This window comes from Podarcis melisellensis (assembly GCF_964234715.1).
Source record: "Podarcis melisellensis genome assembly, chromosome: 12".
In the NCBI taxonomy this organism is placed as follows: domain Eukaryota; kingdom Metazoa; phylum Chordata; class Lepidosauria; order Squamata; family Lacertidae; genus Podarcis; species Podarcis melisellensis.
In genome coordinates this window covers 12826365-12854203 of record NC_138544.1, presented here as the reverse complement: position 1 = coordinate 12854203, position 27839 = coordinate 12826365, and the positions used below count along the sequence as shown (strand labels likewise).

Sequence of the window (27839 nt, the reverse complement as noted above, 5' to 3'; positions counted from 1 at the left end):
CAAAAGCGAGGCTGGTTTGGTTGCTCCGATTCCTCAGCTGTCGGGAGGGTAAGGTAGCTTGCGGTTAGAGGACAGGCTGGAGGAAGGGGCTGCTTTTTTAGACTCTCCCTGCCTCCCAAAATCCACATGGGGATCGTCCCGCATCGTTTACGTCCCGTACTGAAACCTGCCAAAGTTTTAAGCAAGACCTAATCGCTCCTCCTCCACGTTCCGGAGTCACTTCGGCTCCGTCGTCAGTATATTCACGTCGGGTCTTATTCAGGATTGCGCCGGAGCAAGTCGAGTCTCTCGCCCGGCCAAGTTGAGATGTTTTGTGAGTTGATGCGCAACATTTGTGAGCGTGAGGGCGTCCCGATGTTTGCAACATCGGGGCAGATCCGAGTTGGTGAAGGAGTTTGGAGGAGGTTCAAAGCAGCCGAGTGCTTCGATTAATAGGCGTGTGTCTGATCAGTTAAGGCTATTAAGAACTCGCCCATATTCAGCGCAGCCTAGAAAGGAAACAACTCGCTAAGACAAAATCACGGCCCCCGTCAGATAAGAAGGCCCCTTTGCAAGTGGTTGTGGGTGCAACACAAAACACCCCGCAGTCGTCGATGGGGCGGGGAGTGCCACCTTCTGCACGTTACCTTGGAAAGCAAGCTTTGCTCCCAGGAAAGCGTGCAAAGGATCGCAGCCACCGGACCTAAAACTTGGGAGCATCTGTGTTGGTAGGGGAAATCTGGCATAGGGAAAATACACTTTGGCAAGCCTAGGCGACTTGTGTGGGGACACACACACACACACACACACACACACAGAGAGAGAGAGAGAGAGAGAGAGAGAGAGAGAGAGAGAGAGAGAGAGAGAGAGAGAGAGCGAGCGCACCCTATAGGGTTGCTTTTGCACCGTCGAGGCACTTCCAGGTACTTCTTCTAAGCTCCCCGGGCTTGTTTTCGCTCACCAGAAACCACGGGGGGGGGGAGAAAGTGGGGTGTTTGCTTTGGCCCACATCTCCGCGGCGCGTTTGTTTGGAGAAGAACTGCAGAGCAGGCTCTTCCCACCGCCTCCGCCCGTCCCCACAATCTCCTCCCCGGCCCTCCGTCGTAGTAACTTTAAGTTTTAAGGAGTGGCTGGCGCTGCTTCGGGGAGGGGAAGCCAGAGCAGCAGCAGCCGGAGGAGGACAATTCCCAGCCCGACGCCGAGCCCCGGGATCCCGGCTCTGCAGACCAGGCTTCCTTCGGGAAGGGAGAAAGCGAGCAGTAAGTTGACGCGATGCCGGATTCCCACGGATCGGGGCGGTCTGGATAACCGCGGAGGTGCATTTAAAGTCACTTTCGCTGGATGCAAATATGGGGGGGGGGAGGGATAACGTTTCCCCCCCCCCACTCAAAAGTATTTGCAATGGATAGAAGGGGGGAAGCATGCATGCAACGTTTGCAAGGGGTTTGTGTCGGGGGGGGGGGGAACAGCCTGCAGGCAGCTCCCCCCCCCCAAAAAGCAGCAACTTCTCTCCCAGGCTGCGGGAACGCGCCTCATTCGCAGCCTCTCCAAGATCAGAGGGAGGGGGGGTAGGAGGGAGAGGGGACCTCTCCTCCTGCACCCTCCCTCCTCCTCCTCGAGGGCCTCATCACACCTCGCCGGATCCCTGCACCCGTCCTGCCTCGTCCCTCCCCAGCCCCTCCCCCCCCCCCGAGCTCCCACAATCCCTCATCCTTCCCGAGTCTCCGCTAGGCCGTTTTGCCTAGCAGCCCCTTCTCTTCGCCCGTCTCCCTCCGCCGCCGAGCTCTGTTTGTGTGTATGTGTGAGTACGCTCGCTGGCTGAGGGGAAGCCGGCCGGGCACTATTTCTCCTCCCTCCCTCTGCCCCTTGCGCGCGCGCGCGCTGCTGCTGCTGGGTGGGTTTCGCCTGCGTGTGGAATGCTGCGCGCGGCGAGGCGGCGTCGGCGGCAGGATACCATGCGAGCGCGCCCGCCGCCCTCGCTTATAAGAAGCTCCTGGCGAGCGGCGCCATTTTAAGCCTCCCTCACGCTCGCGCTCTCTCTCTTTCGCCCGCTCGCTCTCGGTGCTCGGTGGCCGGCGGAGGAGGAGGAGGAGGAGGCGGCGAGGACGGGCGAAAGGAGCGCTCGCGGAGGCGCCTGCGTGGCCCGCGCTGCGGCGGTTAGCGAAGGGGGCGAAGGCGGCAGCGGCGGCGGCGGCGGCCGGGGGGAGCAGGAGCCGCGAGGAGAGGAGGACCTTGCGCTCTCTCGCCTCACCGCCAGTGTTAGTACCGTCTCGGGGCTCCCGACTGTTCCCTCCTCACACGAAACTTGGCCTTGGTCCCAGCACTACTACTTCTGAGGGGGGGGGAGAGAATATAATGGTGTGTTGTTGGGGTGCATTTTTGCCTCATAAATTGATTAGAATGGGGGGGGGAGATAGATACTCCTGTCTTTAAAAAGAAAAAAGTGAGGGGACGCCGACGGGGTGGGGGGGGGGGTCGTAAAAAAAAAAGCAGAAAGCGAAGGAGACCCGGAAGGCGTTTCTGTAATTTCGACGTTGCGTTGAGTGGGGGGGGGTAGACACCCCCCCCAAGATTTAAAATGGGGGCACCGTTGGGATCAGGTTGCGGGAATGTTTTCTCTTTTCTCCTCTCCCCCCCCCCCACTTCCTGTCTTAAGGGCGGAGCGCAACTTCTCGGGTTTTTAACTCGCAGCCTTGGCCACAAGGTGGGACCTCTTTCCCCTGTCGGCTCGGGTGAGGTCGGGACCGCGAGCCGGGCAAGTAGGCGGCGTGCGCTGCGCTGGTTTTCGTTGGTTATTTATTTTGTTCTGGGGCGAGCCTTGGCATGTACACCTCGGGGCGGGTGGGGGGGGGAGGGGGCGGGGAGGAGAGAGAGAGAGAAAAGGGGCGAGCGCGCTGTAAGGTCCGAAACGTGCGACAAAAAAGCGTCCGGGGGGATCGGGAAGGTGGGGGATTCCTGCAGACGATCCGGCCCGGAGCAAACGTGGTGGGCTTGTTTTCTCCGCCGAGGTCGTGGAGCGACTTGCTGGCGGGTTTTCGCCCCCGAGGCTCGGGTTAGGGGGATGGTGGAGGAAGCGGGTGTTTGGGAAGGTAGAGGGAGGGGGGGGAGAAGTCTCGGGTTTGTTTGGATTGTGTGTAATTAACTCCACCGCCTCGCTGCAGTCAGCAGCACCAGATATCTGTTGCATTGTGGGGTGGGGTTTGTTTTTTTTTTTGGCCTTGCAGGGCAAAGAGGCTCTTTGGATTTGTCCGGCTCTGTGAAAAGTGTGGGGCGGCTCAGATTCCCGCCGCTTTGGATCCGAGTGAAAAAGCAAGGCGTGCCGGAGATTTGGGCGGATTGCATAGGAGCTCTTTGCAAAACATCTTGGGTGGCACAAGGATCTTTGAGAAGGGTGGAGGCGACCTTGATAAGGAAGGGAAAGTGTGCGCTGCTGAATCTGGTGCGGGGGGACGATGAAGGATGTAGGCTTTCCTAAATGTTCTATTCGGGTCTCCCCTCGTAAAAATGCTAATTTCCCCTCCGGTTCCTGTTCTTACACCGAGGGCTGACTTAACCAAATCCTGACACTGCTAACTGCCGCTGCCATTTTTCTAGATAGCATTAGAAGAGAAAGTTGATACCCCGTCTCTTGGAGGTTTGAGAAGAAACAGGCTCAACAATATCTAGAACTTCCAAAAGTATTGTACGTGCTGGTGTTCTGTTGATTCTAGGTATTTGAGCAGGCATTGCTTTACCATCCTGCGTTTTCCTCTTTTTGCCTTCCAAATGTGTACAGTGAAGTGTGTGGTATGAGAAGTATGTGGAAAAGAGCTTGTTTAAAAAAAAAAACCCAGTGGGAGTTTAATAGTAGAGGTAAGCCCAAAATACATGACTGTCTTAAAGTTCCAGTTGGTTCAGGGCATACTAAACTACTGTGAAGCTTTAATTAGGTATTTAACTCTTTTGGGTTAGGCTCCTCCATAAACATTATCTATGCTTTTAAATATTTCACGCAAGTAAACCTAGAGACCTAGTACAATTGGCGGAGTACCTTCAAAACATGACATACCAGAAAACAAGCTGGGACTTGAGAAGGAAGGTTAAAATGCACATTCATAACTTATCTCCTCTTGGTTTCACAAAGATTACATATGCTAACCAACTACATCCCTTGGTCTTAAACTAAGTGGCGTTATTACTTAAGTCTTTCAACAAACTATAATTTCTGTTTTGAATAGAATACAAATCCTAATTAAGAACTGCAACAGAAATGGGGAACTTGTGCCCCCTCCTACAGCTCCCATAATCCCTGATTATTAGTCACTCTGAGGGTTGGCAACACCTGAAGGGTCACAGGTTCCTCATCCCTGAACTTCGTATATTATGACAAGACATAGTTTAGAAAATTCTAAAACTGCAGGCATTTGAACTTTGTGTGGCTTGGAGTAAATTTGTATAAAATTAGATTGTAAATACAAAGCTTTCACAAGTGTTTGGCATCTAATGCAACTTCTAAACCAGAGTGGGGGCATGCTTGTAACAAATTTGTAACTTGTATCCAGGTATTGAGGACTTAAGACCCTTATGACTCTAGGGCATATATTCCAGTTTAATGTTTCTGTTGAAGTTTAAATTTAAAATCTAGCATGTTGTGGAGCATCTCTGCCATCTGATCCAATTCAGGCCAAGCCATAACTTGTGTTAATGTTATAGATGTGAAAATCTATATGAGGGGGCACCTTCAAAATACATAAGTGTAGCCTTGGCAGCTAAATCTAGAGTTACTGGTCTAAGACACGAGCTTGAACATTTCAAAAATTTAAATACTTAATCTGTGGCAGTAGTGTGAATGCTTTTGAGTGGCTAAAACTGTTCAGCATCTGGGTATTGAGGCTAATATTTTAAGAAGTGCATTCTGAGTGGAATGTCATGTGGTACTCTGTAACAACTGTGTTTACAGTCATTACCTGTATATAACTTCGAATTCTTGTATCTCTGCATTAATGGTCCATGAGATCTAATTTGTTTGGGAATGGAAGTTGAGTTGGGATTTTCTTGGCTACCATACTGAAGTGTCCCCATTTAAAAAAACTGTATGAGCTTGCTATAAATTGAGCAAATATTAAGTGCCTAGTCACTGTGCCTAAAGACTATAGATATTGCCATCTACGTTTCTGAAACTTCTAGCCCTCATACAAGCTTCTGTGGTCTAATGTTGACAACTTTTGATCCGATTTTGTATAACTTCAAAAGGAAAAAGGCTGCTTTGCTTCTGTAGAAATAACATATATGAAGAAATCACTGCAATCCCATATGGATAATTTGACTTCTGCATAACAAACCTATGTGGGTTTATGCATAACATAAGTGAGCTGTTTCATACGTAAAGTGATTCCTGCATTGGAAAAATGGGGAACTTAATTTATTTTGGTAAAACCCTAAATGCTGCAATCTTTACCTAAAGAATAATTGTTATTGTTTGTAGTGATTCAGGTGGGAGCAAGCAGCTATGGCACAGCTGGTATTTGAATCTAAATTTGCAGCTCTGCCCTGCTCTTTCCAACAGCCAATACTGCATGTACCAAGAGGGCGCCATATGGTACATCTGGGTTACACTTGCTCTTTTCTGGGAGGATTAAAAAGTTGGGTGATGGATTTTAAGCATTAGTGTGGCATTTCAGCTTTTGAAGCAGATTGTGGTTAGCATGAACAAGTTTATAGTGGATAGAAGGATAGTTAGTATGGTGATCAGATGTGTATACTGCCATGTGAGTATGCTTTCTATAAAGTCATGCTTCCAGGCCTATATATTGAACCTTAATGAATATAGACATATATACAGTATTGTGAAAAGCTGGGCTAGACATTTAGTTAATAATAGTTGTCAGTAGAACTTTGCAAACACAATGTTCAAATCAGATTCTTAAAAATGCTTGGTGTTGCGGGGATAATATTGCATATTGGTTCTTAGGCAGGGTAAGTCTTATGAACTAATTCATAACTTAATTGAGAAAGTAAAGTACAATACTAGTACTCCATAGGTCAGTAGTTTAATATGCAAGTAATATAAATATTTTAAAAAGCATGCATAGCTAATAAACAATTGTACTTCAAACAACTGATCTAAAATACCGTATATTTTGCTCTATAAGACTCACTTTTTCCCTCCTAAAAAGTAAGGGGAAATGTGTGTGCGTCTTATGGAGCGAATGCAGGCTGTGCAGCTATCCCAGAAGCCAGAACAGCAAGAGGGATTGCTGCTTTCACTGCGCAGCGATCCCTCTTGCAGTTCTGGCTTCTGAGATTCAGAATATTTTTTTTCTTGTTTTTCTCCTCCAAAAACTAGGTGCGTCTTGTGGTCTGGTGTGTCTTATAGAGCAAAAAATATGGTACTTGCAAGATGTGGCTTGACAAAATTAAATGCAAGATACTAGGGTGTCAGTAATTTTGTGTAATAATTCTTGGATATTTGTTTCTAACAGGTGTTTAATCTAGGCCAATCCTAGCTTTCTATTGTTACGTTCAGTTTTAACTTTAAACTTGTCTGTTAGGGTTTGTAACAGAAAAGTACAGCTGTCCTGAGTTTGAATGCCTCATTATAGTTGGTAATTCCATTCCTAAACATCTTACCATAAAGTTGATGCATAGGTAGCTTAACCAGTTGTCAACAATAAATTGGAGATAAAAGCAGAATGATGACATTAGAAGTACGTTTATGACAAAGCAATGAATATTTATGACACAAGTTGCGGGATATAATGTTCCACTAAAATGCTCTTGGTGTCTTTAGCAAGTAGTTGCATGTTAAACTGGGATGGTCAGTAATTAAAGGTTGTAGGTGGAACTGTAGTGTAAGAGCTTACTGGAACAGCAGATTCTGAGTGGAAGACCTAAAAGAGGAAGAGGAGAAACTTCATAGTAGAAGTGTTGGCAAATTTAAAAAACTTGCTATTCCAGATTTCCTGTTGGTTTTATAGGAAGATACTAACACATCCATCGAAACTACAGCCTTGAAACATGAGGTATTTCACTGCATGTCCATGTGTTGTTGGTTGCATCATAGTCTAGTTCTTTGCAGCATGACAATATTTTTGTATTGTCAGAAACATACTTACTGCATGCACATTCAGTTCTGCAGGCATACATAATTTGAGATGGTCTTAAATCAGGTGGGGATTTAAGATAGTAATTGTGAGAGTTGGAAATGTATAAGCTTGCTGAAGGCAATCATAGGGTTTTTTGTGGGGGTGGTGAGGGAATGAGTGTAGCATGCCCGGCCTGGCTCAGCCAAGAATTGATCAGTGATGTGTGTTTAATTAGCAAGATGTTGGTAGAACTGTAACATGCCAAATGCCATGAGTTAGTTCTTAAATAGTGAAATAAAATGTTAGCATATAGACTCCAGAAAGTTATCTGAACAATGTTTCAAAATAATACAGCAGTGCTGAACATCCAGAAGTTCTCTGGTCTGCATTGCAAAGTAGAGGGGAGTTTATGGTCTGTTAGTGAGGCATCATTGGTTATTTCTCCAGTTGGAATAGAAATCTTGATAGATAAAGCATTAACTGGTCTATTGGCTTCATTTAGCATCAAACTGCTTACACTCATGCAGCCATCTTTCCATGAAGGGCCTCTTACTATAGCAGAACTGGCTCTCTAGCCTGTCATAAATTCAATATATCACAGAAAGTTTCTGCAGTAACTAGGCAGACCAAGAACTTAAGTAGCTGTCAACTGCTTAAGAACTTCCCTGGCCAAGATTTTTTTTCAACATCCCCTGAACTGTATTAAGTTATTGGACTTGGTTTCTCTTCCCCAAGAAGACACGGGCCTAGTTTGCACAATCGGATCCTAACTTAATAAGCATCATGCACCTACACATAAGCATTTCTGTTTCCACTTGGTGAGAACAGGAAAGCAAATCAGGAACCCACAGTTAATCATTGCTTCCCATTGCAGGATCTACTTTTAACATGAAATTTTCTGAAGAAAACCCCCAATGAATGTATGCTGCTTTATGAAAAACAAATCTAGAAACATGCACACTGCATAGTATACCTTCTGTCAAGCAAGCTTGATTTTTTTTCAACCCCCTCCCCTGCCCCAAACCAGGCTTAGCGGCTTTCTTCTTTCCCTTAGTTGAGTTTCTTTTAAGTATATATTAATCTGGGTATGATGATGATGATGATATTTACACATACATACATACGTACATACATACATACCCTGCCCATCTGGCTGTGTTTCCCCAGGCTGTGTGTATTGACAGAACTCCAACTCTGTCATAGTAGAAACTACTATGCTCAAACAGGTTTGCTTGATAGAACTTTGGTTCTTAAATGTTAATACTGGTATGCGTGAATGGCACAACATCAGAAGTAACCATGTGGATGATGTGGAAGTGACCATCTTCTCCTGCAATTTATTACCTGCAGGAAGGCTCGCTAACTTCTGTGGCCTGCTAAAGTTCTTCACCCTGTTATACTGCACATCCTCTGTAGGAGGAAAACAATTTAGCTGATAACACTAGACAATTTGATAGTTCGTTAGAGGAGAAGTTGTCCTTAAGTAATTGGAGTTGAAAATTATATACCCAACTTAAGTTGCAGCTAGCCTATTCAGACCCTCTGAGCAAATTGTCTGAATGGATACCTGCATGTGAGCACCCTCTCTAGTTGCAATAATTAAATTTAAAAAACAGGTTTTATTTCTGGTCATTAAAAAATAATTTTTTAAGGTACTTTTGTAATTTTAATATTAAAATGTTGGACCTGTTTGGGCTAACATGTTTCCATATGATGGGCTGGTGGTAGTTAGAATTGGGCAGTGTTTCTGTGAGGGCAATTTCCTTGGTGTCTTAGGTTTTGCTCTTTAAACAGTATACACTGCAGAGCTTGTTGAGTGTAATATTAAAGTAAATTAAAATAAAAAGAATGCAAGTAAGGGCATAGTTTTGTTAGTGTTCACCAGTTTTTCACTTGGGAGAGAGCTAGAACAGTACAGCAGAGACTGCACACAGCTTCTAATAAAAGGAGAGGGGAGAAAATGCAACCTTGAATTCTCAGGAGGATAGGGAAAAGGAGTGTTTAATCATTCTATTTTGCACTTGCATAATGTAGTGGAAGCAGTGTGTGTATGAGGAACAAAAACACCTGCAGTTTGCTGTTTAAAACTAAATATTGCTTCAACTAAAGCTCTAGCTTGGGAGAAGGAAAACTAATATTTCCAGTGCAAGCTAATTGTCTGGAAAGGACCCTTATTTTGGTTCTTCAGAAGTATTCAGCAAATATTTATTACTCCTACAACAGGAAAATAATTCTTTGTTAACTTACATGTAAGTGTGGGGGGAATGAAACCTACTCCTAGACTACTAATATTGCAAGTTTAAACATGGTGATGTTGAGGCTAGATAAACTTGCTTTTGAAGCACTGTAATAGAAATCAGTGAGTCACTGAAGTAATAGTAAACTTTCACTTGCATATGATAGTAACTGAATATGTACAGTGGTACCTCGCAAAGACGAAAAACGTGCAAGACGAAAGGGTTTTTCGTTTTTTGAGTTGCTTCGCAAGACGATTTTCCCTATGGGCTTGCTTCGCAAGATGAAACGTCTTGCGAGATTGTTTCTGTTTTCTTAAAACTGTTAATACCCGGGTGCATCCGTGCTTCGCAAGACGAAGAAACTCGCAGAACGAATTAATTTTGTCTTGCGAGGCACCACTGTAGTAACATTTCTTTCACTTCTCCAAATGGCAGAACAAATTTTCACCGAGGTCTTGGAGCTTTTAAGTTTCAAGATTCAACACTGCAGTTCATAGTGTTGAAAGAATTATGGAGGTGCCCAAGTCAAATTTATTTATCTGAATGCTGCCAGGTTTATTGTAAATTTTTCTAAAGCTTTTTTTATATGGCACATAGTTCTATTTTCAGAGAGTGAAGAAAAGGATTCTGGCGCGGTACCTCAGTCAGGTGTATAAACCGTGTCGGTCAGTGAATATTTGAAAAACATCTCTTTAGAGTAAGATACTCAGCTGATTCACTGGCATAAGCAGCATGCAGTCTTTCTGCTAGCAGTGGATAGACCAGCCTAAGAACAGGTCTGTTGTTTTCACAGAACTTGTAAACAAGTATAAATAAAGACTTTAAAATAAAGTAATAGTAGTAGTAGTCTTATTGAATGCCTTTTATATTGAGCTGCTTGCGAAGATTGTTTGGAAATTGCAGCTGGGACAGAATTCAGTGGTCAGGTTGCTAACTGGAGCAAGGTGGTTTCAGCACAATTCTGGCCCAGAAAAAAGTTTGATCTATTAAGTCCTGCGTGTCTCAGGATCCCAATACATCATGGACCGCCTCTCCTCATATGGGCCAACCTGGACACTGTGATCATCTGAGGCCCTCCTTTTTCTGTCTCCTCCATGGGAGATCTGGAAGGTGGCAACACAAGAACAGACCTTTTCAGTGCTGGCTCCTGCTTGTGAAATGCTCTCTCCTAGAAGGCTTGCCTGGTGCCATCATACATATTTTGTGTACGTTTACAGAGCAACCCATACTGTTCCAAGTGTGATTGTACTAGTAGCATGCCCTAAACAGGTTGTAGATATAGTTCTGGAATTTGCTATCAACATTCGAGACATTCAGATTTCTGCATAAAAGAAAAAAGTTGCAAATTTTAAGAGAAAAAGCTTTAATCCAAGTAGCTTTCAGGGACCGAGCAGCAAAAGCAGCCTCCATTTGGCCAGTCTTGTAACTTTGAACATCTGTCTTTGGAAGTGTGTGCCTTGAGCACCTATTTAGCTTTGGCTGGAAAGGCATCAGTCCTAGAGAAGAATGCTTACTTAGTTCATGCCCCATTCCGAGTCAGTAACAAAATTAAGAAGAAACTTAGAGGAATACATAGGTAACTAGATGGTTCTGAGTCAATTTAGGTGCCATTTGTTGTGGGATGGGCTAGAAGCTAGAATTGTCCCTTGCTAGCAGTGCTAGAGGGTAGGTGTTTTAAACCTGTACTGCATTACATTTTGTGCCAGGTTGATCCTGAGCCTGAAAAGAGGCTTTTAAATAGCTTGTGACTGTTAGAATTTGCACCAGATGGGCAAGCTTTAAAGATACTGCTTTTTATGTCAAATAACACAAACACAGACAAGTGGGCTGTAACTTGTAAGGCTGTATGTACATACAAGCAGCTGCTTAATTAGTGGACTTGTAATAGAAATGCAATACGTAGGGTTATTTGCGCATAGGATAGAAGTTCAAAATTTGATCCCGCTGTAAATGTATTAAACCACAATACCACAAACCATCAGACTTCATTTCCCTTGCACCCTAGAACAGTGTTTCCCAACCTTTTTTGGGCAAAGGCACACTTGTTTCATGAAAAAAATCTCGAGGCACACCACCATTACAGCCCCGTGACGTCAGCGCGCAGCGTCACGCCGGGAGGGACGCACGAAAGTGTAAGTTTCAATTTTTTTCCCTCCCCCTTGCCTTCCTTCTGTGCCAACCGCCAAAAAGCCAAGAAAAAAGCCAAGACTTTAGGGCAGCAGGTCGACACGGAAGAAGCTCCTACCTAAGGACAGGTGCGACGGCCGTGTCCTCTTCTGCCACACTTGGCAGCCCTGCCTCACGGTCATGACTCCCACCCTGATTTCTCCCCGCAGGTCGAGCGGCACAGGCAGCCCAATGTGTCCAGCCCAGACACAAGCCCCACTTCCCCACTCTAGATCCTGAATGCAACCAAGTGCTCTGGACTCCCGAGCAGGGTGGGAAAGAGGACTCGCATCTGGTAGCCTCCGGGCTCCTCGCCTGCTCGAGGGATGGCATTGCAGGCAAGCTGCCGGCCGTCGCCATCGCCGCCCCCTCATGCGAGTGGACCTGCCCGGAGTGGTGGGCCGGGGGAGGCTCGCTCTCTGTGGGGATGTGGCCCGCACGCGCGGCCCCGCTTCCTCCTGCCCAGGGCTGAGCTCCTTACCCGCGATCTCGGTCTCGCGCACGCGGATCCCACTTATTACGAAGCTCGCGCCACTAGCCGGGGCTCTCACACCGTGCCAGGGCGAGGCAGCGCGGCCCACTGACGTCATCGCGGCTCACCGCCGCCCTCGACTTCCCTGTTCCCTCCCCTCCCTCGGGTTGCCGTGGTTACCAAGGACTGCAAGCTGCTCGGGCGAGCGTGGGGCATTAAGTGGGAGAAGGAAAATTAAAATTAAAACTCGCCTGAAGGCCGCCTCTCCGGATATCTTTCGAATTTTTTAATTTTTCCCGCGGCACACCAGGCAACGTCTCGCGGCACACTAGTGTGCCGCGGAACACCGGTTGGGAAACACTGCCCTAGAATAGCAGTAGCTATTCTAAAGTGGACAGCGTTGCGAGTGTAGTTTTAATTTTCAAAACACATGTAAGTGGAAAAACCTGTTTGTTGTAACAGGTATCTGCCTTTGCCCCAGGAAATGGTTAAATGATAAAACTGTTGTTTTCTTAAAAATATGGCTGTCTAATTTTATGTTGACTCCTGAATTGAGAGTATTTCCAGAGCATATTTTGTATACTGCCTAGAGGTTTTTACAATCAAGTGGTATATAAGTTTTGTTTAATAAAACAATAAAATAGAGCTGCTGTAGTGTAGCGGATAAAGAGACTGAGTTATGAATTTGATAAGTTCCCACTTCTAAGTTGTCATCTTGTCTCTGTTATGAGCTCACTAGGTGGCCTTAAGCAAACTGCTCTCTTCCTCAGTCCTAATTCTACGTGGAGGGAAATACAGATTATTCATTGTGAATTAAACACTTGAGCACTCTACAGAAGTTTGTTATTTGATGCTACTAGTATTGCTTATTCCATTAGTATTTTATAATTCCTTTCCTTTGGTGAAGCTGTGTAAACACATGCTTAGGTACAAGTTTTTAGATAATCTGGTTGATAGGTGCATATTGTTAGGCCTGTAGAACAAATTCATTTGCTCATCTGCAAAAACGTTTTCCACCAAAATTTAGGAAATCTGTGCTTTACTCTTAAGAAAATAAGGTTGGAAGTATAACCCAGGCTCTTTCTTTGTGTCTCTATGTATACACACATATATGAGCATTAAGTCTTTAATTAAGAACTTCATAGCTTGCAAAACACTACTGAGAAAGGGGTCTGCATATTGAACTGGCTGGTGTCCAAACCTGTCTATACGAAGAATGGGACATTGCTGTAGTCACAGATTGCCTGCCATCCATCAGACTAGTGAGTCCAATATTATCTGCATTAAAGGTAAAGGTAAAGGTACCCCTGCCCGTACGGGCCAGTCTTGACAGACTCTGGGGTTGTGCGCCCATCTCACTTAAGAGGCCAGGGGCCAGCGCTGTCCGGAGACACTTCCGGGTCACGTGGCCAGCGTGACATCGCTGCTCTGGCGAGCCAGAGCCGCACACGGAAACGCCGTTTACCTTCCCGCTGGTAAGCGGTCCCTATTTATCTACTTGCACCCGGAGGTGCTTTCGAACTGCTAGGTTGGCAGGCGCTGGGACCGAGCAGCGGGAGCGCACCCCGCCGCAGGGATTCGAACCGCCGACCTTTCGATCGGCAAGTCCTAGGCGCTGAGGCTTTAACCCACAGCGCCACCTGCGTCCCTATTATCTGCATTAAAACACACCAAAAATACCCCTTGCAGTCCTCCTATGTGCACTGGTTCTTTGATGCAAGTTGCTCTGCCTGTATGTCTTGTCTGGTAAAGCTTCATTAGTCTGCTTGTGTTCCATTATATGCCATCTGATAATGGATTTCATTAATCAACTGTCTTGGGTTAAGAATCTGAAAGGTGCTAATATGAGCAGATTCCAGCAATTGATGTAATAGCATAAAAAGATTTGTTGAAGCTATGACTCCCACATTAGAGAGTAGCATCCTTCTTGCTATAAAATGAATACAAGTAAAACAAATGTAATTTCATTAATATATTTTCATGCATTGGGTTGCCAACATGGCGCCCAAGGCACGCATGTGCCCAAAGGATTTCTCCCTGCTGAAACTAAGCTTTATTATAGCCAGTAGAACAGGTTGTGGCATGTACTTGGTTGCTGTGTGTGTGGTCCCCTTGACAGTTTCTGTACTTTGCAGATGTGCCCATGGGCCCTAAAAGGTTGGCTACTTCTGCATTAGAAGGTCCTAAATGTAACTGACTGCTTTGCACTGAAAGTGTTTAGGCTACTGCTTCAGTCAGGATAGCTGCCTGATCAACAACAATTTTTGTTGAGTCTTGTTAAAGTACCCTGGGCTCATCCGTTTTGATTCTTTTGAATATGCTATTAAGACTTGTAAACATTTTATTACTTGAGTTTACAACTAGATTGAAAACAATTTCAGTTTTTCTGCTGGAGAGTCTTGTTTATAAGGGAACATTAGAGGCATGTGCTTTTGTGACTGTAGGTTAGTGAAGTGGCTAATAAGCTGTTCATTGGAACAACTAAATTTCATCGGAGCACATTAGATTTTGAATTGTTGATTTCTGAAGCAAAACATGGATGTACATTCAGTAATAGCTAGTAAAACAGAAGGGGAAGAGACCTGTCTTAAAACCTGTTGGCTATGTTAGGGAGAAATGTGTGTGTGTTGTCTCGAAAGGAAGCAAGATCTGTTTTTCTCAGGCAAAGTGTTTACTCAAGAGGTATCAGAAGGAAATGTTTCAAAATTGATGAATGACTATTATAGATAAAAGGATTTTTTTTTTTGAGAACAGGTTAGCCGTAGCAAAAATTGGTACCTGAAGAGGTGGGGTGTAGGGAGAAGCATGCAGTTCTATAACGTATACAATATTATTTTGTACTAACCTTACATCTGGGGTGGGGGCTGAAACAGTGAAAGACTGGAGCCTTAGAAAAACAAATGGATATTCATGCTAAGGAAATATGATTCCCAGACAAAGCAAAGCTTCTGCAAACTTGTCTAAACCTATGGCAGAAATAATGTCTGCATGATAGAACCAGATTTTAAATTCTTTTGAAATAGCTTTGTATTCATAGTTGTATTCATAGTGATTTTGCACAGTGCACGGGACATCTCCAGAGCTTCTATGTAGACACTCTGATCTCTGTTTAAACTTACAGGATAGCTGGAGTCCTCCTTCACTTGAACTACCAGACAGTTCCATGAAGGTGTGTTACACTATTAAACCACCGTTCTAGCATGTGTGAATACATCCATTATATTTCATTAACCTTGTTGGTTGGCATCCTGAAGGGTGAGCACTGAACAAGCCCAAATATAAGTAGGTCTGACCACTTCCTTCCAGATACCAGGTTTCCACACTTAATGAAGCAGTGAGAGATTTCTTTTGGAGGGGGCTCTACCCAGCACAACAGATTAAGAAAAGAATTGTTTAGCATTTAATCGCAAGCTTGCAGAACTAGTTATGCAGCAAGTAAACTAGTATTGCTTGATATGAAGCAGGAAGACTACATAGTACATTCACCAACAAGAAAATATTCAACTCTAAAAATAAAGGCTGGAGTTCTACAGGTAACTCTCAACTTGCGTGCATTTTAATTTGTGCTCGTTCAGCTTTACGTGCTTTGCTTAAAAAATTTAAAAGAGGCTCGTTATCTAGGAAGAAAAACTTTGGCAATCCCACCTACCACTGAACCCACTGTGTTTTGACCATGCACAGTTTTGGCCCTACCCGCTATTCCTGGAATGTAACCCCCACATAAGTTGAGAGTCACCTGTATTACAACTGAACTTTAAGTTAATGGTTGCATCTCCATAAATCTCACTCCTTTGGCTCCTGTTATACAGCATACTTCCACAAATGCCAGTACAGTGGTACCTTGGGTTAAGTACTTAATTCGTTCCGGAGGTCCGTACTTAACCTGAAACTGTTCTTAACCTGAAGCACCACTTTAGCTAATGGGGCCTCCTGCTGCTGCCGCACCGCCGGAACACAATTTCTGTTCTCATCCTGAAGCAAAGTTCTTAACCTGACGCACTATTTCTGGATTAGCGGAGTCTGTAACCTGAAGCATATGTAACCCGAGGTACCACTGTAGTTTTGCAAAAGGGATTGCAGTTGATAGTCTTAAATTGGTATGTGGGGGAGGGAAGGCAGCAAACAGAAGAAACACTGTTTGGCCTTTTCATACAGGACAAAGTTGAGGGCATAATTGTATCTTGCTGGAAAGCTATGTTGGTAAGTGTGTATCCAGATGTATTGGAGTATATAGGCTTAACCCTCTTGTGATCTTTTTCACTAACTCTTGTCAGTTACTACTCTTAATTCAGAGCTGGGGAATCTTTTCCACCCTGAACCAGATTGCCTTCTGATCAGCATGTGCATGCCATTGTTGGGCCAAGCAATAAGCACAGATTTTATATTTTTACAGTAGGCTAGTTTATACACACACATCTTTCTATCAAGACTAGGGATGTAAAATTTTGAGGGTGGTGGGTGAGGGTGTGTGTATGCTTTTCTCACTGTGTTTTGGTGGAGGGGAGAGGGAACTGAAAAAAAATGCAATACTTTAAAAAAAGCACTCTACATATTGAAAGTCAATTTGTTACTGTAGGAAGATAACATGCATTATGTATATATTGGTTTACTATAGGATTATTGTGTCTCATGTATTAAAAGTACAGTTTTTTCAAAAAATAATTTCACATTGATTTTTTTAAAAAACAAGTTTTTATTACAGCTTAGCTTATAAGGAAGTTAGGTCCTCTGCTTTTGCTAGTTTGAGGAGCAGGCAAAGTAACAATAGAAACAGGAGCCATTAACATTGCAGTAAAACAAATCATTATTTTGAAAATTATCATGTCTCCTCCAATTCTCCCGCAGTTTCAGGCAAACATAAAACACTCATTTCCATAAAAATAGGGGGGAACAAACCTCCGTGAACACCACATGAAATTCAATCGGTCTCCTGTTCTAAGTTATCACTCTCCGTTTGTTACTTCGTATTGCAGTTCTAAAAATGGATGATTTGCTCAGATTAAACTAAGCTAGTCCAGAGGACAGGACAGAAACAGGTCCACTACCAATGTCAACAAGAAGGCCACAAGCAAAGAAGGCAGTGAATCATTCTTCCTTCTCTTGTGACAATGACAATGCCCTCCAAGAGGCAGAAAGCATCTTGCTCTTACATTTTAGAGGTGTACTTTTTGTGTACAGTTTAGGATTTGTTTGTGCTCCGTGTACAGAAATATTACGATCCGATACTGTACAAAGACTTGCATTAATATTTTGTGGGCCTAAATATATGCATACCTTGTCTTAAAACATAATCCAGTTTTTCTATTTTTCATAAAATCTGTGTGGGAAAAGCGTATTTCTCCTGATTTTATTTACTGGGCTTCCACGTTTATAATTCAGGTGAAGCATTATTTGAGTTCAAGGAAATAGTACCAGATGTGAAGCAGAGCCCTTGAGGGCTGTGGCTTTGTGTGGCCTGGGCAGAGTTCTGAAGGCCAGGTAGAGAAGCCAGGAGGGCTACATTTAGTTCCTAGCCTGAGCTTCCCTATTGCTGCTCTGTTTCAAAGATTTCCCTGACCTAGCAAAGATGCAACTCCTTCATTCAACTTCTTAGAAACTAATCTTTAGATCATAGGTCATAGCCTAGCAGTTGCATTGTTCTCAAGGTCACCTTTGAGTTGCTGTCGCAAGGCCTCCATCACCCAATAACATTTGGGCTAGGAGTGTGGCAGTTACTTTCTCTGCTGTAGTTCATTAACAGCAGCTCACAGTTTCCCTGCAAGGAAACACAATCTTCTAACAACAGTGTTAATGTTCACTGCACTTAATTGAGCAATAAGAAGATCCAGATGTGTAGTTTATGCCTGGGTTTGGTTTCCTTTGGAAGGAAGTAGCTGGGTGTGTATTGGTATTGTAATATTTGCATTTATTCCAAATAATCAAGTTGAGCATAGGTTAAGGCACAGTTTAAACAGCTGAGGTCCACTGTTCCCACATCAAATTTCTAGAGAGGCAGTTCCTCAAATTGCTATTTGCTGACAGGGCCAAGCTCAGAGTATAGGATGGCCTACAAATATTAAATTATGCTAGTTTCTTTAGCAAAGCTATGTCTCATTACTTAGTGGAATCCTACCTTAGATCCTACTATTGAAACCTAAAGCCAACAAATCCCTTAACTATATATGTTGTTGTATTTTAGGGTCTGAAGTGCAGTAGACCACAGTTCTGGGAGCACATCAAGGATCATGGCAACCCAAGGTGTGTCTTTTGTGTAGCCATCAAGTTACTGATGCTTCATTGTGATTATTTCAACTCTGATGTTGCTGGGTGTGGGCACAAATTCTCAAGACTTAGCAAATAACAGCTCTATGTGTCCAGGGAATTAAGGCTGCATGGAGTTGGCCTGTTCTGGTAGTTTCACTGGATTCTCATTTTAGGTTTACTTTGAACAGAAAGTGATAGAGTTGCAGGCTTCTGAGTGGGCTTGACACGACTCCAAAATCCCAGTCTTTTCTCCCTGCCCAACAGACATTTAGTTAGCCTGTACTTACAGGAAGAACAATACTGTTAATCAAATTTCAGGGGTTTTTTGTTTCTAGAATTTAATGTGTTTGTAAAACAAAAATAGTGAATGACAAGAAGAGATCAGTACATATTTAAATGCTTCTGGCTCATGGGCAGTAGGCATCAGATGGAAAACTTGAATTGTGGGCTGCAGATAAAAGCTCAGGTGAAGGAGTATGAAAGTATGAGCTTGAAGGGCTTGTTGAAACAAAAAGGTTTCCACAGTAGTGGTGAAACAAACAGCAAGGAAGGGGTAATGTGAAATTCTCTTAAATGGGATTTCCTCGGCTAAGGCTCTTCCTTGTCTCCTAACCAATCACTCTTCTGGTGTGTGATACAGAGAAGAGCCTCTCCAGCACGTCTTAAATGGGGTGGCTATATAAATACATAGTGTAGATAACTTGTATTTGTCCAAATCCAGGATTTTGCCAAAATGACCTGTAATGTTGAAGCAAGCTCATTGTTAACCATCTCTTGCAGCTGACTTGATGGAGTTGGACATGGCAATGGAACCAGATAGAAAAGCAGCTGTCAGTCACTGGCAGCAACAATCATACCTGGATTCTGGTATCCACTCTGGTGCCACAACAACGGCTCCCTCTCTGAGTGGCAAGGGAAACCCCGAAGAGGAAGATGTTGATACCACCCAAGTTCTATATGAGTGGGAACAGGGATTCTCTCAGTCCTTCACTCAGGAACAGGTTGCTGGTAAGTACAGTCTTGTTACCTAAATAACTGCCTACATCCCTTGTCAGTCAAGTTGTTTAAAAATGCTTGCTCCTGTTCCAGATATTGATGGACAGTATGCTATGACGAGAGCACAGAGGGTGCGTGCTGCCATGTTCCCAGAAACATTGGACGAAGGCATGCAGATCCCTTCAACACAGTTTGATGCTGCTCACCCAACAAATGTGCAACGCCTGGCTGAACCATCCCAGATGTTAAAACATGCTGTGGTTAACTTGATAAACTACCAAGATGATGCAGAACTTGCAACTCGGGCCATCCCAGAACTGACGAAACTCTTGAACGATGAGGACCAGGTAATGTGCATGTAATTATTGGCATGTAAGTAATGAGTCTTTTTCCGTGAGCCCCACAAGGGACACTTTGACTTGGACTGTGCTGTTTCATATTGGAATTGTGCCCCCAACGTTCATAGATTTCCTGTGTTGAAAGCATTTTAGTGATCTTATCATCATAACTTGAAAAGTTCATGAACATCAAAACAAGTAACTCTTTCAAATGCCTTTTGTAGGTGGTGGTGAACAAGGCTGCAGTTATGGTTCATCAGTTGTCCAAAAAGGAAGCCTCCCGCCATGCTATAATGCGCTCTCCACAAATGGTTTCTGCCATTGTGCGTACTATGCAGAATACAAATGATGTGGAAACAGCCCGTTGTACTGCGGGTACACTACACAACCTCTCTCATCACCGTGAAGGCTTGCTGGCAATCTTCAAATCAGGAGGCATTCCTGCTCTTGTTAAGATGCTTGGGTATGTAGATTGTTGACATGACACATCTTTCCAACATCTATCAGCCTTGGACTGGAGCTTTGCTAACCTAAACTTTCTTCATAGTTCTCCTGTGGATTCTGTGCTCTTCTACGCCATTACTACTCTGCACAATCTTCTCTTGCATCAAGAAGGCGCCAAAATGGCTGTTCGTCTAGCTGGTGGTTTGCAGAAAATGGTTGCCTTGCTCAACAAGACAAATGTTAAGTTTTTGGCCATCACAACGGACTGCCTGCAAATTCTTGCATATGGCAACCAAGAAAGCAAGGTAACTATCAAAACATTTTAAAGTGTTTTGAGTATGCAAAGGACAAATAGTACTGTATTTACTCAAATGTAACACGTACCTTTTTCGGCCAAGTCACGTTGCAAAAATTAGGGTGCGCATTAGATTAGATGGTGCATTAGATTTGCGTAAATGTGGTAGTCTGGCAGCTCAAAAACACAAGCAGTAAACAGAGGAAGAAACACCTTCCATAGTTCTTTTAGTGATTAAGAATCCAATACGTCCATGCAGGCAGGGAATGACACAAATGTCAAAAGAGCCCACGTGGCATAGTGGTTAGTGTTGGGCTGGGGAAACCCAGGCTCAAATTGCCACTCAGCCATCAAAAGCCCACTTGGTGACTTGCTGCATCTTCCAAGGGTCTTCTTTGTGGGGCACCCACAAGGTTTTACTGTTAGATGTGTTGTTCTTCCGTATTTCTTTAATTTTAGCTGCCCCTATCCATGGATTTTTAAATTAAATTTATTGCAAGGTTGGTTGTCCCTCACTTTGGTATCTATATAGATGAAAGGCAGGTTATAAATATTTTAAATAGAGTTACTAGGAGGAAAGGTAGGATATAAATGAAATGATTAATTACTGCTTTATTTTTTTAAAAAAAACTTGCAGCTTATCATTCTGGCCAGTGGTGGACCCCAGGCTTTAGTAAACATAATGAGAACCTACACCTATGAGAAACTACTGTGGACCACAAGTAGAGTGCTAAAGGTGCTGTCAGTCTGCTCTAGTAACAAACCGGCAATTGTAGAGGCTGGTAAGTATCTCTTTTATGGCAACACTATCACATTTTGTGTTGCCTCTGTGCAAAGCTTATGGATATGGGAGGTGTTTCAAACTGATTGGTATGCTTTGGGTTTAGAAAATTATTGCTAGATAGTACTTTTAAGTAAAGTGCTGCATAGAAGTAAAACAAAAGTTAGATGATGCCATGCCACTTTAAAATGGCTTTCATTTCCCAATTACTGTATAATTAGAGACCTCATGACTTTCTAAACTGGTGGATGGGTTAATGTGTCTGAATCCTGAAGAGGTAATAAAATTAGAAGTACACTGTGATTCTGGCCACACGTGTGTGTGTGTGTGAGAGAGAGAGAGAGAGAGAGAGAGAGAGAGAGAGAGAGAGTGTCCTCATTCAGTGGCTTAAAGCTTAGCTCTGAAATGAAACATGGTTGTCAGATTGTCAGATAGTTTAAAAGTGAGGAAAATTCAGAACAGCAATTGGGCACGTGTGGTACTTTTAAGTGAAAGACTGAATGTCCCATATAAAGAACTTGAGGTTGGAAGGAGGATACATGATGATGTGAAACCTAATATACCTAACTGTTCTTTAGGTGGAATGCAGGCTTTGGGACTCCACCTTACAGATCCAAGTCAGCGGCTTGTTCAGAATTGTCTCTGGACTCTTAGAAATCTTTCGGATGCTGCAACTAAACAGGTAAGAAACAAGAACTTAAAAGATTATCATAAACACCAAAGCTATAAAGTGTTCCCAAGTGTCAAGCTAGGTTGATAAAAGTCACCATGAATAAAGGGAGGAGCACGCATGAGCCTGAACTGTGCATGCTCCTTGCAGTAAACCATGGGTTGCATGTTGCCTGGCCCCTGAATTATAGAGCCATGAGACTAGTATTGAAGTATAGGGATGCTATGCTGATTAACACAAGCTAGTGGTATATTGCAACAACCATTTGTTACTGGGGGCATGGAAGAGATGATCTAAGAAATAACAATGTTGTGTCCAGGTGAGGAATTCTTATGACAGACTGAAATGAGTGAGGGATTTGAGGTGCCTGGCTTTCTTCCTCATTTTTACAATGTTTTTATTTAAAATTATATGCTGTCCTTTAATCAAGCATATTCCAGGCTAGTGTAAATTAAAAAATTAAATTCTGCCTATGGATATGTAAATACTTCCCCAGGATTGTTTTAAATCAAATGTGGGAAATATATAGAAGCAGATGAAGAGAGATGCTTTCTAATGATTGCACTGCTAATTCAGCCAATGCTCTTGCCTCATCCCATATTTTGGATAAGCTGTTCATGTTTCTGTTTTTCAAAGTGCCAGTTCTACATGTTAAACTCTTTAAGGGTTCACTTATCCCCAGCTCAATTTTAGCCTTGGAGAGGGTTAGTTACATGCTGATGAGAATGTGGTAGGTGCAGCTGTGCTTTTTATCTGTACCCTTAGCTGGAGAACAAATTGCCATTGGGAAGAATGTTAGTCACCTCTGGGGAATCCTTTCACATTTAGTTGTGGGCTTGATCAAAAGGGCTTTTTAGGCTCCCCATGGTTGTATAAGCAGATGCCACAGGAGGAAGTGTTGCTAGGGTGGATGTACCTTGGTCCTTTTCATTGTTGTGTACTTTGCTGAGAAGCCCTGTTAATCTGCAATCAGCCATCCCTTTAAATTTCCTATCTGGATTAATAAAACCCACAGATAGGAAGGTGAGATAGTAAAAATGGCTCTTACAGAAACTTGGCATTAATAAAGGGCCAGGTACAAAGAAGCTGGTGTTAATGCATGCTGTCTTCTTACAGGAAGGCATGGAGGGTCTACTGGGAACCCTTGTGCAGCTATTAGGGTCAGACGACATCAACGTTGTAACCTGTGCAGCTGGTATCCTGTCTAACCTTACTTGCAACAACTACAAGAATAAAATGATGGTGTGCCAAGTGGGTGGCATCGAGGCTCTTGTGCGTACAGTTCTCCGGGCTGGTGACAGGGAAGATATCACCGAGCCAGCTATCTGTGCTCTCCGTCACCTCACTAGTCGGCACCAAGAAGCTGAGATGGCGCAGAATGCAGTGCGTCTCCATTATGGACTTCCAGTGGTGGTTAAACTCCTGCATCCGCCATCTCACTGGCCTCTTATCAAGGTAACAGAATTCAAAGTATAATCCTGTCTTTGGGGGTGGGAGAAGATGGAGGGAATCCAAAACAATAGTTCCAGTTGGACTTTCAAATGCTGAAGCGAGGTTTTTGAGTGCCTTGCAGGATGTCTTAAACTTTCTAATGGTTTTCGTTGTAATTTCAGGCTACTGTTGGTCTGATCCGCAATCTTGCTCTCTGTCCAGCAAATCATGCTCCATTGCGTGAACAAGGTGCTATTCCAAGACTAGTCCAGCTGCTGGTTAGAGCACATCAAGACACTCAACGGCGTACGTCAATGGGTGGCACACAACAGCAGTTTGTGGTATGTGACTCTTAATGAAGAACTAAGAAATAAGTTATTAGAAATAAGTGCAGCAGGATCTCCTTTGTCTAACCAAAAGCTTCAAATAATGCAACTACTTGTCTTGCTTCTCCTGCTATTGTGTTAAAATACTGTAGGCGGCTTACTGCAGAGGCTGATTCTGTAATGGCAGACAGGAAGAACTTACTGGTAGACGTCTGTAAGTGTTCACTAAACTTATTGCCGTACCTGCTATTCAGGGATACATTATTCCACTATAAAGGTGTTTTAACTCTTTTATCTCTGCACTTGCAAAACTTGAGTGCTCACTGAAAAAACACGACAAATATGCCAATGCAGACTAGGTATCAAAGGCATGTTTGATTTGTCAGGATTTCTGTAACTAATACCTGTGTAGTAATCCCTCCCCCCAATGTTTCTTGTACAGGAGGGTGTTCGTATGGAAGAAATAGTTGAAGGTTGCACTGGAGCCCTTCATATCCTGGCTAGAGATGTCCACAATCGAATTGTAATTAGGGGTCTAAACACCATTCCACTATTTGTGCAGGTAGGTAAAGTTTCTGAGCAAGAAAATACTTGGAAGAGTTGTGATCTTATGGAAGAGTGTGGGAAACAATTTTTAGAAACTGCCCAGTTATTTTCTAGCTGCAGCACTATCCGAGCACAGTATCGGCAGAGGTTTAGTCAATACACCATATATTTGCATAGAAATAAAGAATTTGGCATTGTGTGCAGAATTTGGCTTCCTGAGACCTTTTTTTAAAAAAGTTGAAAATGTGACAGTATGGTGCCCGAGAGTCTATAAAACTGAGGAGGGTCTTACTACATTCATGTAGTAATGTGCCCACTGCCCGGAAAAATAGGGTCTGGATATTTACCTTTGCTCACTTTCAGGACCATCAGACTGGCTGTAATTTTCCAGAAAAAATAAATAAAGGAAGGCATCAGGTCCAATTAGTTGAGGTGTCAGTGGCCTTGGAACCCAGCTTGTACCAAACATGATCTCATCCTCATTAGTGAAAGTTGAATTTCTCACCAGAAAGTAGTGTTTGATTACCTAGAGGCCTGCAGGAACCAAACTTTGGTCAAGGCCTAAGGAAGAGAGGTTTTTCTTGACAATGCTTGCAGTTTGTGCTCAAACAACATACCTTATAATGTCTGTCCCGCTTGATGTTTTCCTTCTAGCTGTTGTATTCCCCCATCGAGAACATCCAGAGAGTGGCTGCAGGTGTACTGTGTGAATTGGCTCAGGACAAAGAAGCAGCAGAGGCAATTGAAGCAGAGGGAGCTACAGCACCACTGACGGAACTTCTTCATTCTAGGAATGAGGGTGTGGGTAAGTGGAGGAAGAGAGAATTGGGCTTGGTGGTATTTGGATTCCTCTGCTAAAACTCCCTTCTCCTTGAACAGCGACATACGCAGCTGCAGTGTTGTTTAGGATGTCCGAAGATAAACCACAAGATTATAAGAAACGGCTTTCGGTCGAACTGACGAGCTCCCTCTTCAGGACTGAACCAATGGCTTGGAATGAGGTCAGTCAAACAGCTAGATACACAGCTAACAGTATTCCTTTAATCATGGAGTTGAAGGGGACCCCAGGGTCATCTGGTTCAACCCCTGCAATCCAAGAATCCTGTCCCTGGGTGGGCTCAAACCACCAACCTCCTGGTTAACAGCCAGACACGCTGGCCCATGGCACCATATGCCCGCAAACAATAACATTAAGCTTGGACTTTTGTAGTGGGTTTTGGAGCAGTTTTCAGATAAAAGCCATTAGTTGTGCTCCTAAACTGTTCTGTGGTGTGAGTGAGCCTTTGGATTCCTAAATGCTGTTTGGTGTTGCTAGGTCACTAATGGACGCGGGTGGCACTGTGGGAGAGCCCTAGAGCTTGCTGATCAGAAGGTCGGCAGTTCGAATCCCCGCGACGGGGTGAGCTCCCGTTACTTGGTCCCTGCTCCTGCCAACCTAGCAGTTCGAAAGCACGTCAAAGTGCAAGTAGATAAATAGGTACTGCTCCGGCGGGAGGGTAAACGACGTTTCCCTGCGCTGCTCTGCTTTTGCCAGAAGCAGCTTAGTCATGCTGGCCACATGACCCGGCTGTACGCTGGTTCCCTCAGCCAATAAAGCAAGATGAGCGCTGCAACCCCAGGGCCGTCCGCAACTGGACCTAACGGTCAGGGGTCACTTTACCTTTTTAAATGTCAAATTTACGGAAAGCATATAATGTTCCTATTAAACACCTGATTGTCGCCTACACTAGAAGTCTCCCAATATTAAAGTTTCTATTAATGAGACTATTGCAGAAGAATCAGCCTTGGTATGGCAACTTGGTCTCCTTCATATGTGCTAGCTACATAGAAAAATAGCTGGAGCTGACTGTTGTGTACTTATATATGCCTGCACTGGTTTGGTTATAACATTAAGTAACTCTTGGAACAAATTCATAGATGATGGGTGCTTCTGGAATTAATTTCCTGCCTCTGCTGAGAGACTTAATTCTTTGCATATTCCCTACAGACTGCAGATCTGGGACTTGATATTGGTGCCCAAGGAGAACCTCTTGGCTATCGCCCAGATGGTATGTATCAATTGCAGTAAAACCAAATATACTCAGAATGCCTTTAATGAAGAACTGCAAACACATTAAGATGGTAGCATCTTAACTGAACCTTCGTTATTTGCGCTGTTCCGTGGAACAATGCCACTCAAAACACGTGTTGAGCACCTCACCAAGTCATTCTAGATTAATTGCCTCATATTCAGATGCTACGAAAGTTCCCTGATGTAAAGCGTTTTTCTATATAAAAATGTGCCGGTTGTGCAAATAAAGACACATCTGTTTTATGGGCAGGTAAAAGCAAGCTATAAGTGCTTCTAGTTGCATATTTAAAAGTCTGCATTTCAGTTGTGTGCATTGTAATAGTATTGCTGTTCTGGGTTTTCAGCAGTATGCAGACTAATGGCTTGGCTGGAACTTGCTTTATGCTTCTGACAGTAGCATGCTAATGACTTGCCATTTTGTCCAGACAACTTCCGGGCTAGAAAATGTGACTTCAGTGTGGCTGGGTTAGGGAATCTCACCCACTGATGTTTGAAGCTTCTGGTGCGCCTAACATGTTAACATGCTTTTCCCCCCCTTCTCCCCTCTGCCATCCTTAACTTTCTTAGATCCTAGCTACCGTTCTTTCCACTCTGGAGGATACGGTCAGGATGCCTTGGGTATGGACCCAATGATGGAACATGACATGGGGGGCCACCACCCTGGTGCTGACTACCCAGTTGATGGGCTGCCAGATCTAGGACATGCCCAGGACCTTATGGATGGGCTGCCTCCAGGTGACAGTAATCAGTTGGCCTGGTTCGATACTGACCTGTAAATCGTCCTTTAGGTAAGAAGCTCCACCTACCTACCAATCTGAGAATTTGGCTGGCAGGGAGGGAACGGCTTTGGGTTGGTTCGTGTTGGTCACAGACGCGCGTTTCAAAATTGCAGTGTCTGCTTTCAACCTGACTCATGATTACGGTCTGTCAGAGTGATTTACTTAGGTGTGTCATGATGCAGTTCTAACCTGAGTAACCATTCCTGTTCTTTAACCCTGATTTATTTTTTTTCCCTCCCACACAGCTGTATTGTCTGAATGATCTTGCATTGTGATTGGCCTGTAGAGTTGCTGAGAGGGCTCGAGGGGTGGGCTAGTATCTCAGAAAGTGCCTGACACACTAACCAAGCTGAGTTTCCTATGGGAACAACTGAAGTAAACTTTTTGTTCTGGTCCTTTTGGTCGAGGAGTAACAAATGGATTTGGAGAGTGACTCACGAAACGAAGAATGCACAAGAATGAATATCACAAGATGGAATTTATCAAACTCTAGCCTTGCTTGTTTAAAACTTTTTTTAATTTTTAAATCTCTTGTAATGGTACTGACCTTGCTTGCTTTTAAAGTAGTTTTCTTTTTTGCAGTAACTGTAGGGTTTCTAAGTCTCTGTGTTTTTAAGTTATAGTGAACCTGCTACAGCAATTTCTGATTTTTAAGGATCGAGTAATGGTGTAGAACACTAATTCATAATCACTCTAATCGTATTCTGAAAAGTGTAACATTGTGTAGCCTTTTTGTATAAAAATTAGACAAATAGAAATGGTCCAATTAGTTTCCTTTTTAATATGCTTAAAATAAGCAGGTGGATCTATTTCATGTTTTTGATCAAAAACTTATCTGGAGATGTCTGGGTAGGGGCCAGTAAGAACTGTTGTATGGAACCTTGTATTGGACAGTTTACCAGTTGCCTTTTATCCAAAGTTATTGTAGCCTGCTGTGATACAGATGCTTCATGAGAACAGTTATACAAATGGTTCAAAATTAAAGTAAACTTTTAAATTCA

At 43.6% G+C, this 27839-nt stretch overlaps 1 protein-coding gene across 5 annotated transcripts; it reads left to right on the top strand.

Annotated features, from left to right (window-relative positions):
* Positions 1 to 29: 29 nt before the first annotated feature.
* CTNNB1 (catenin beta 1) lies at positions 30 to 27839 on the top strand. 5 transcript variants are annotated; one of them, XM_081882960.1, is made up of 16 exons: positions 30 to 48; positions 18097 to 18155; positions 18942 to 19169; positions 19251 to 19504; positions 19720 to 19958; positions 20043 to 20244; positions 20872 to 21016; positions 21594 to 21697; positions 22802 to 23140; positions 23299 to 23457; positions 23885 to 24004; positions 24643 to 24793; positions 24868 to 24989; positions 25976 to 26036; positions 26627 to 26847; positions 27084 to 27839. In XM_081882960.1, the coding sequence occupies exons 2-15, from the start codon at positions 18143 to 18145 to the stop codon at positions 26833 to 26835; spliced, it is 2346 nt and encodes a 781-aa protein (XP_081739086.1). In that variant the 5' UTR covers positions 30 to 48; positions 18097 to 18142; the 3' UTR covers positions 26836 to 26847; positions 27084 to 27839. The 5 variants fall into 5 exon arrangements, with proteins under 5 accessions (XP_081739086.1, XP_081739084.1, XP_081739087.1 ...); XM_081882958.1 differs by lacking the exon at positions 30 to 48 and adding an exon at positions 1089 to 1238; XM_081882957.1 differs by lacking the exon at positions 30 to 48 and adding an exon at positions 1911 to 2237.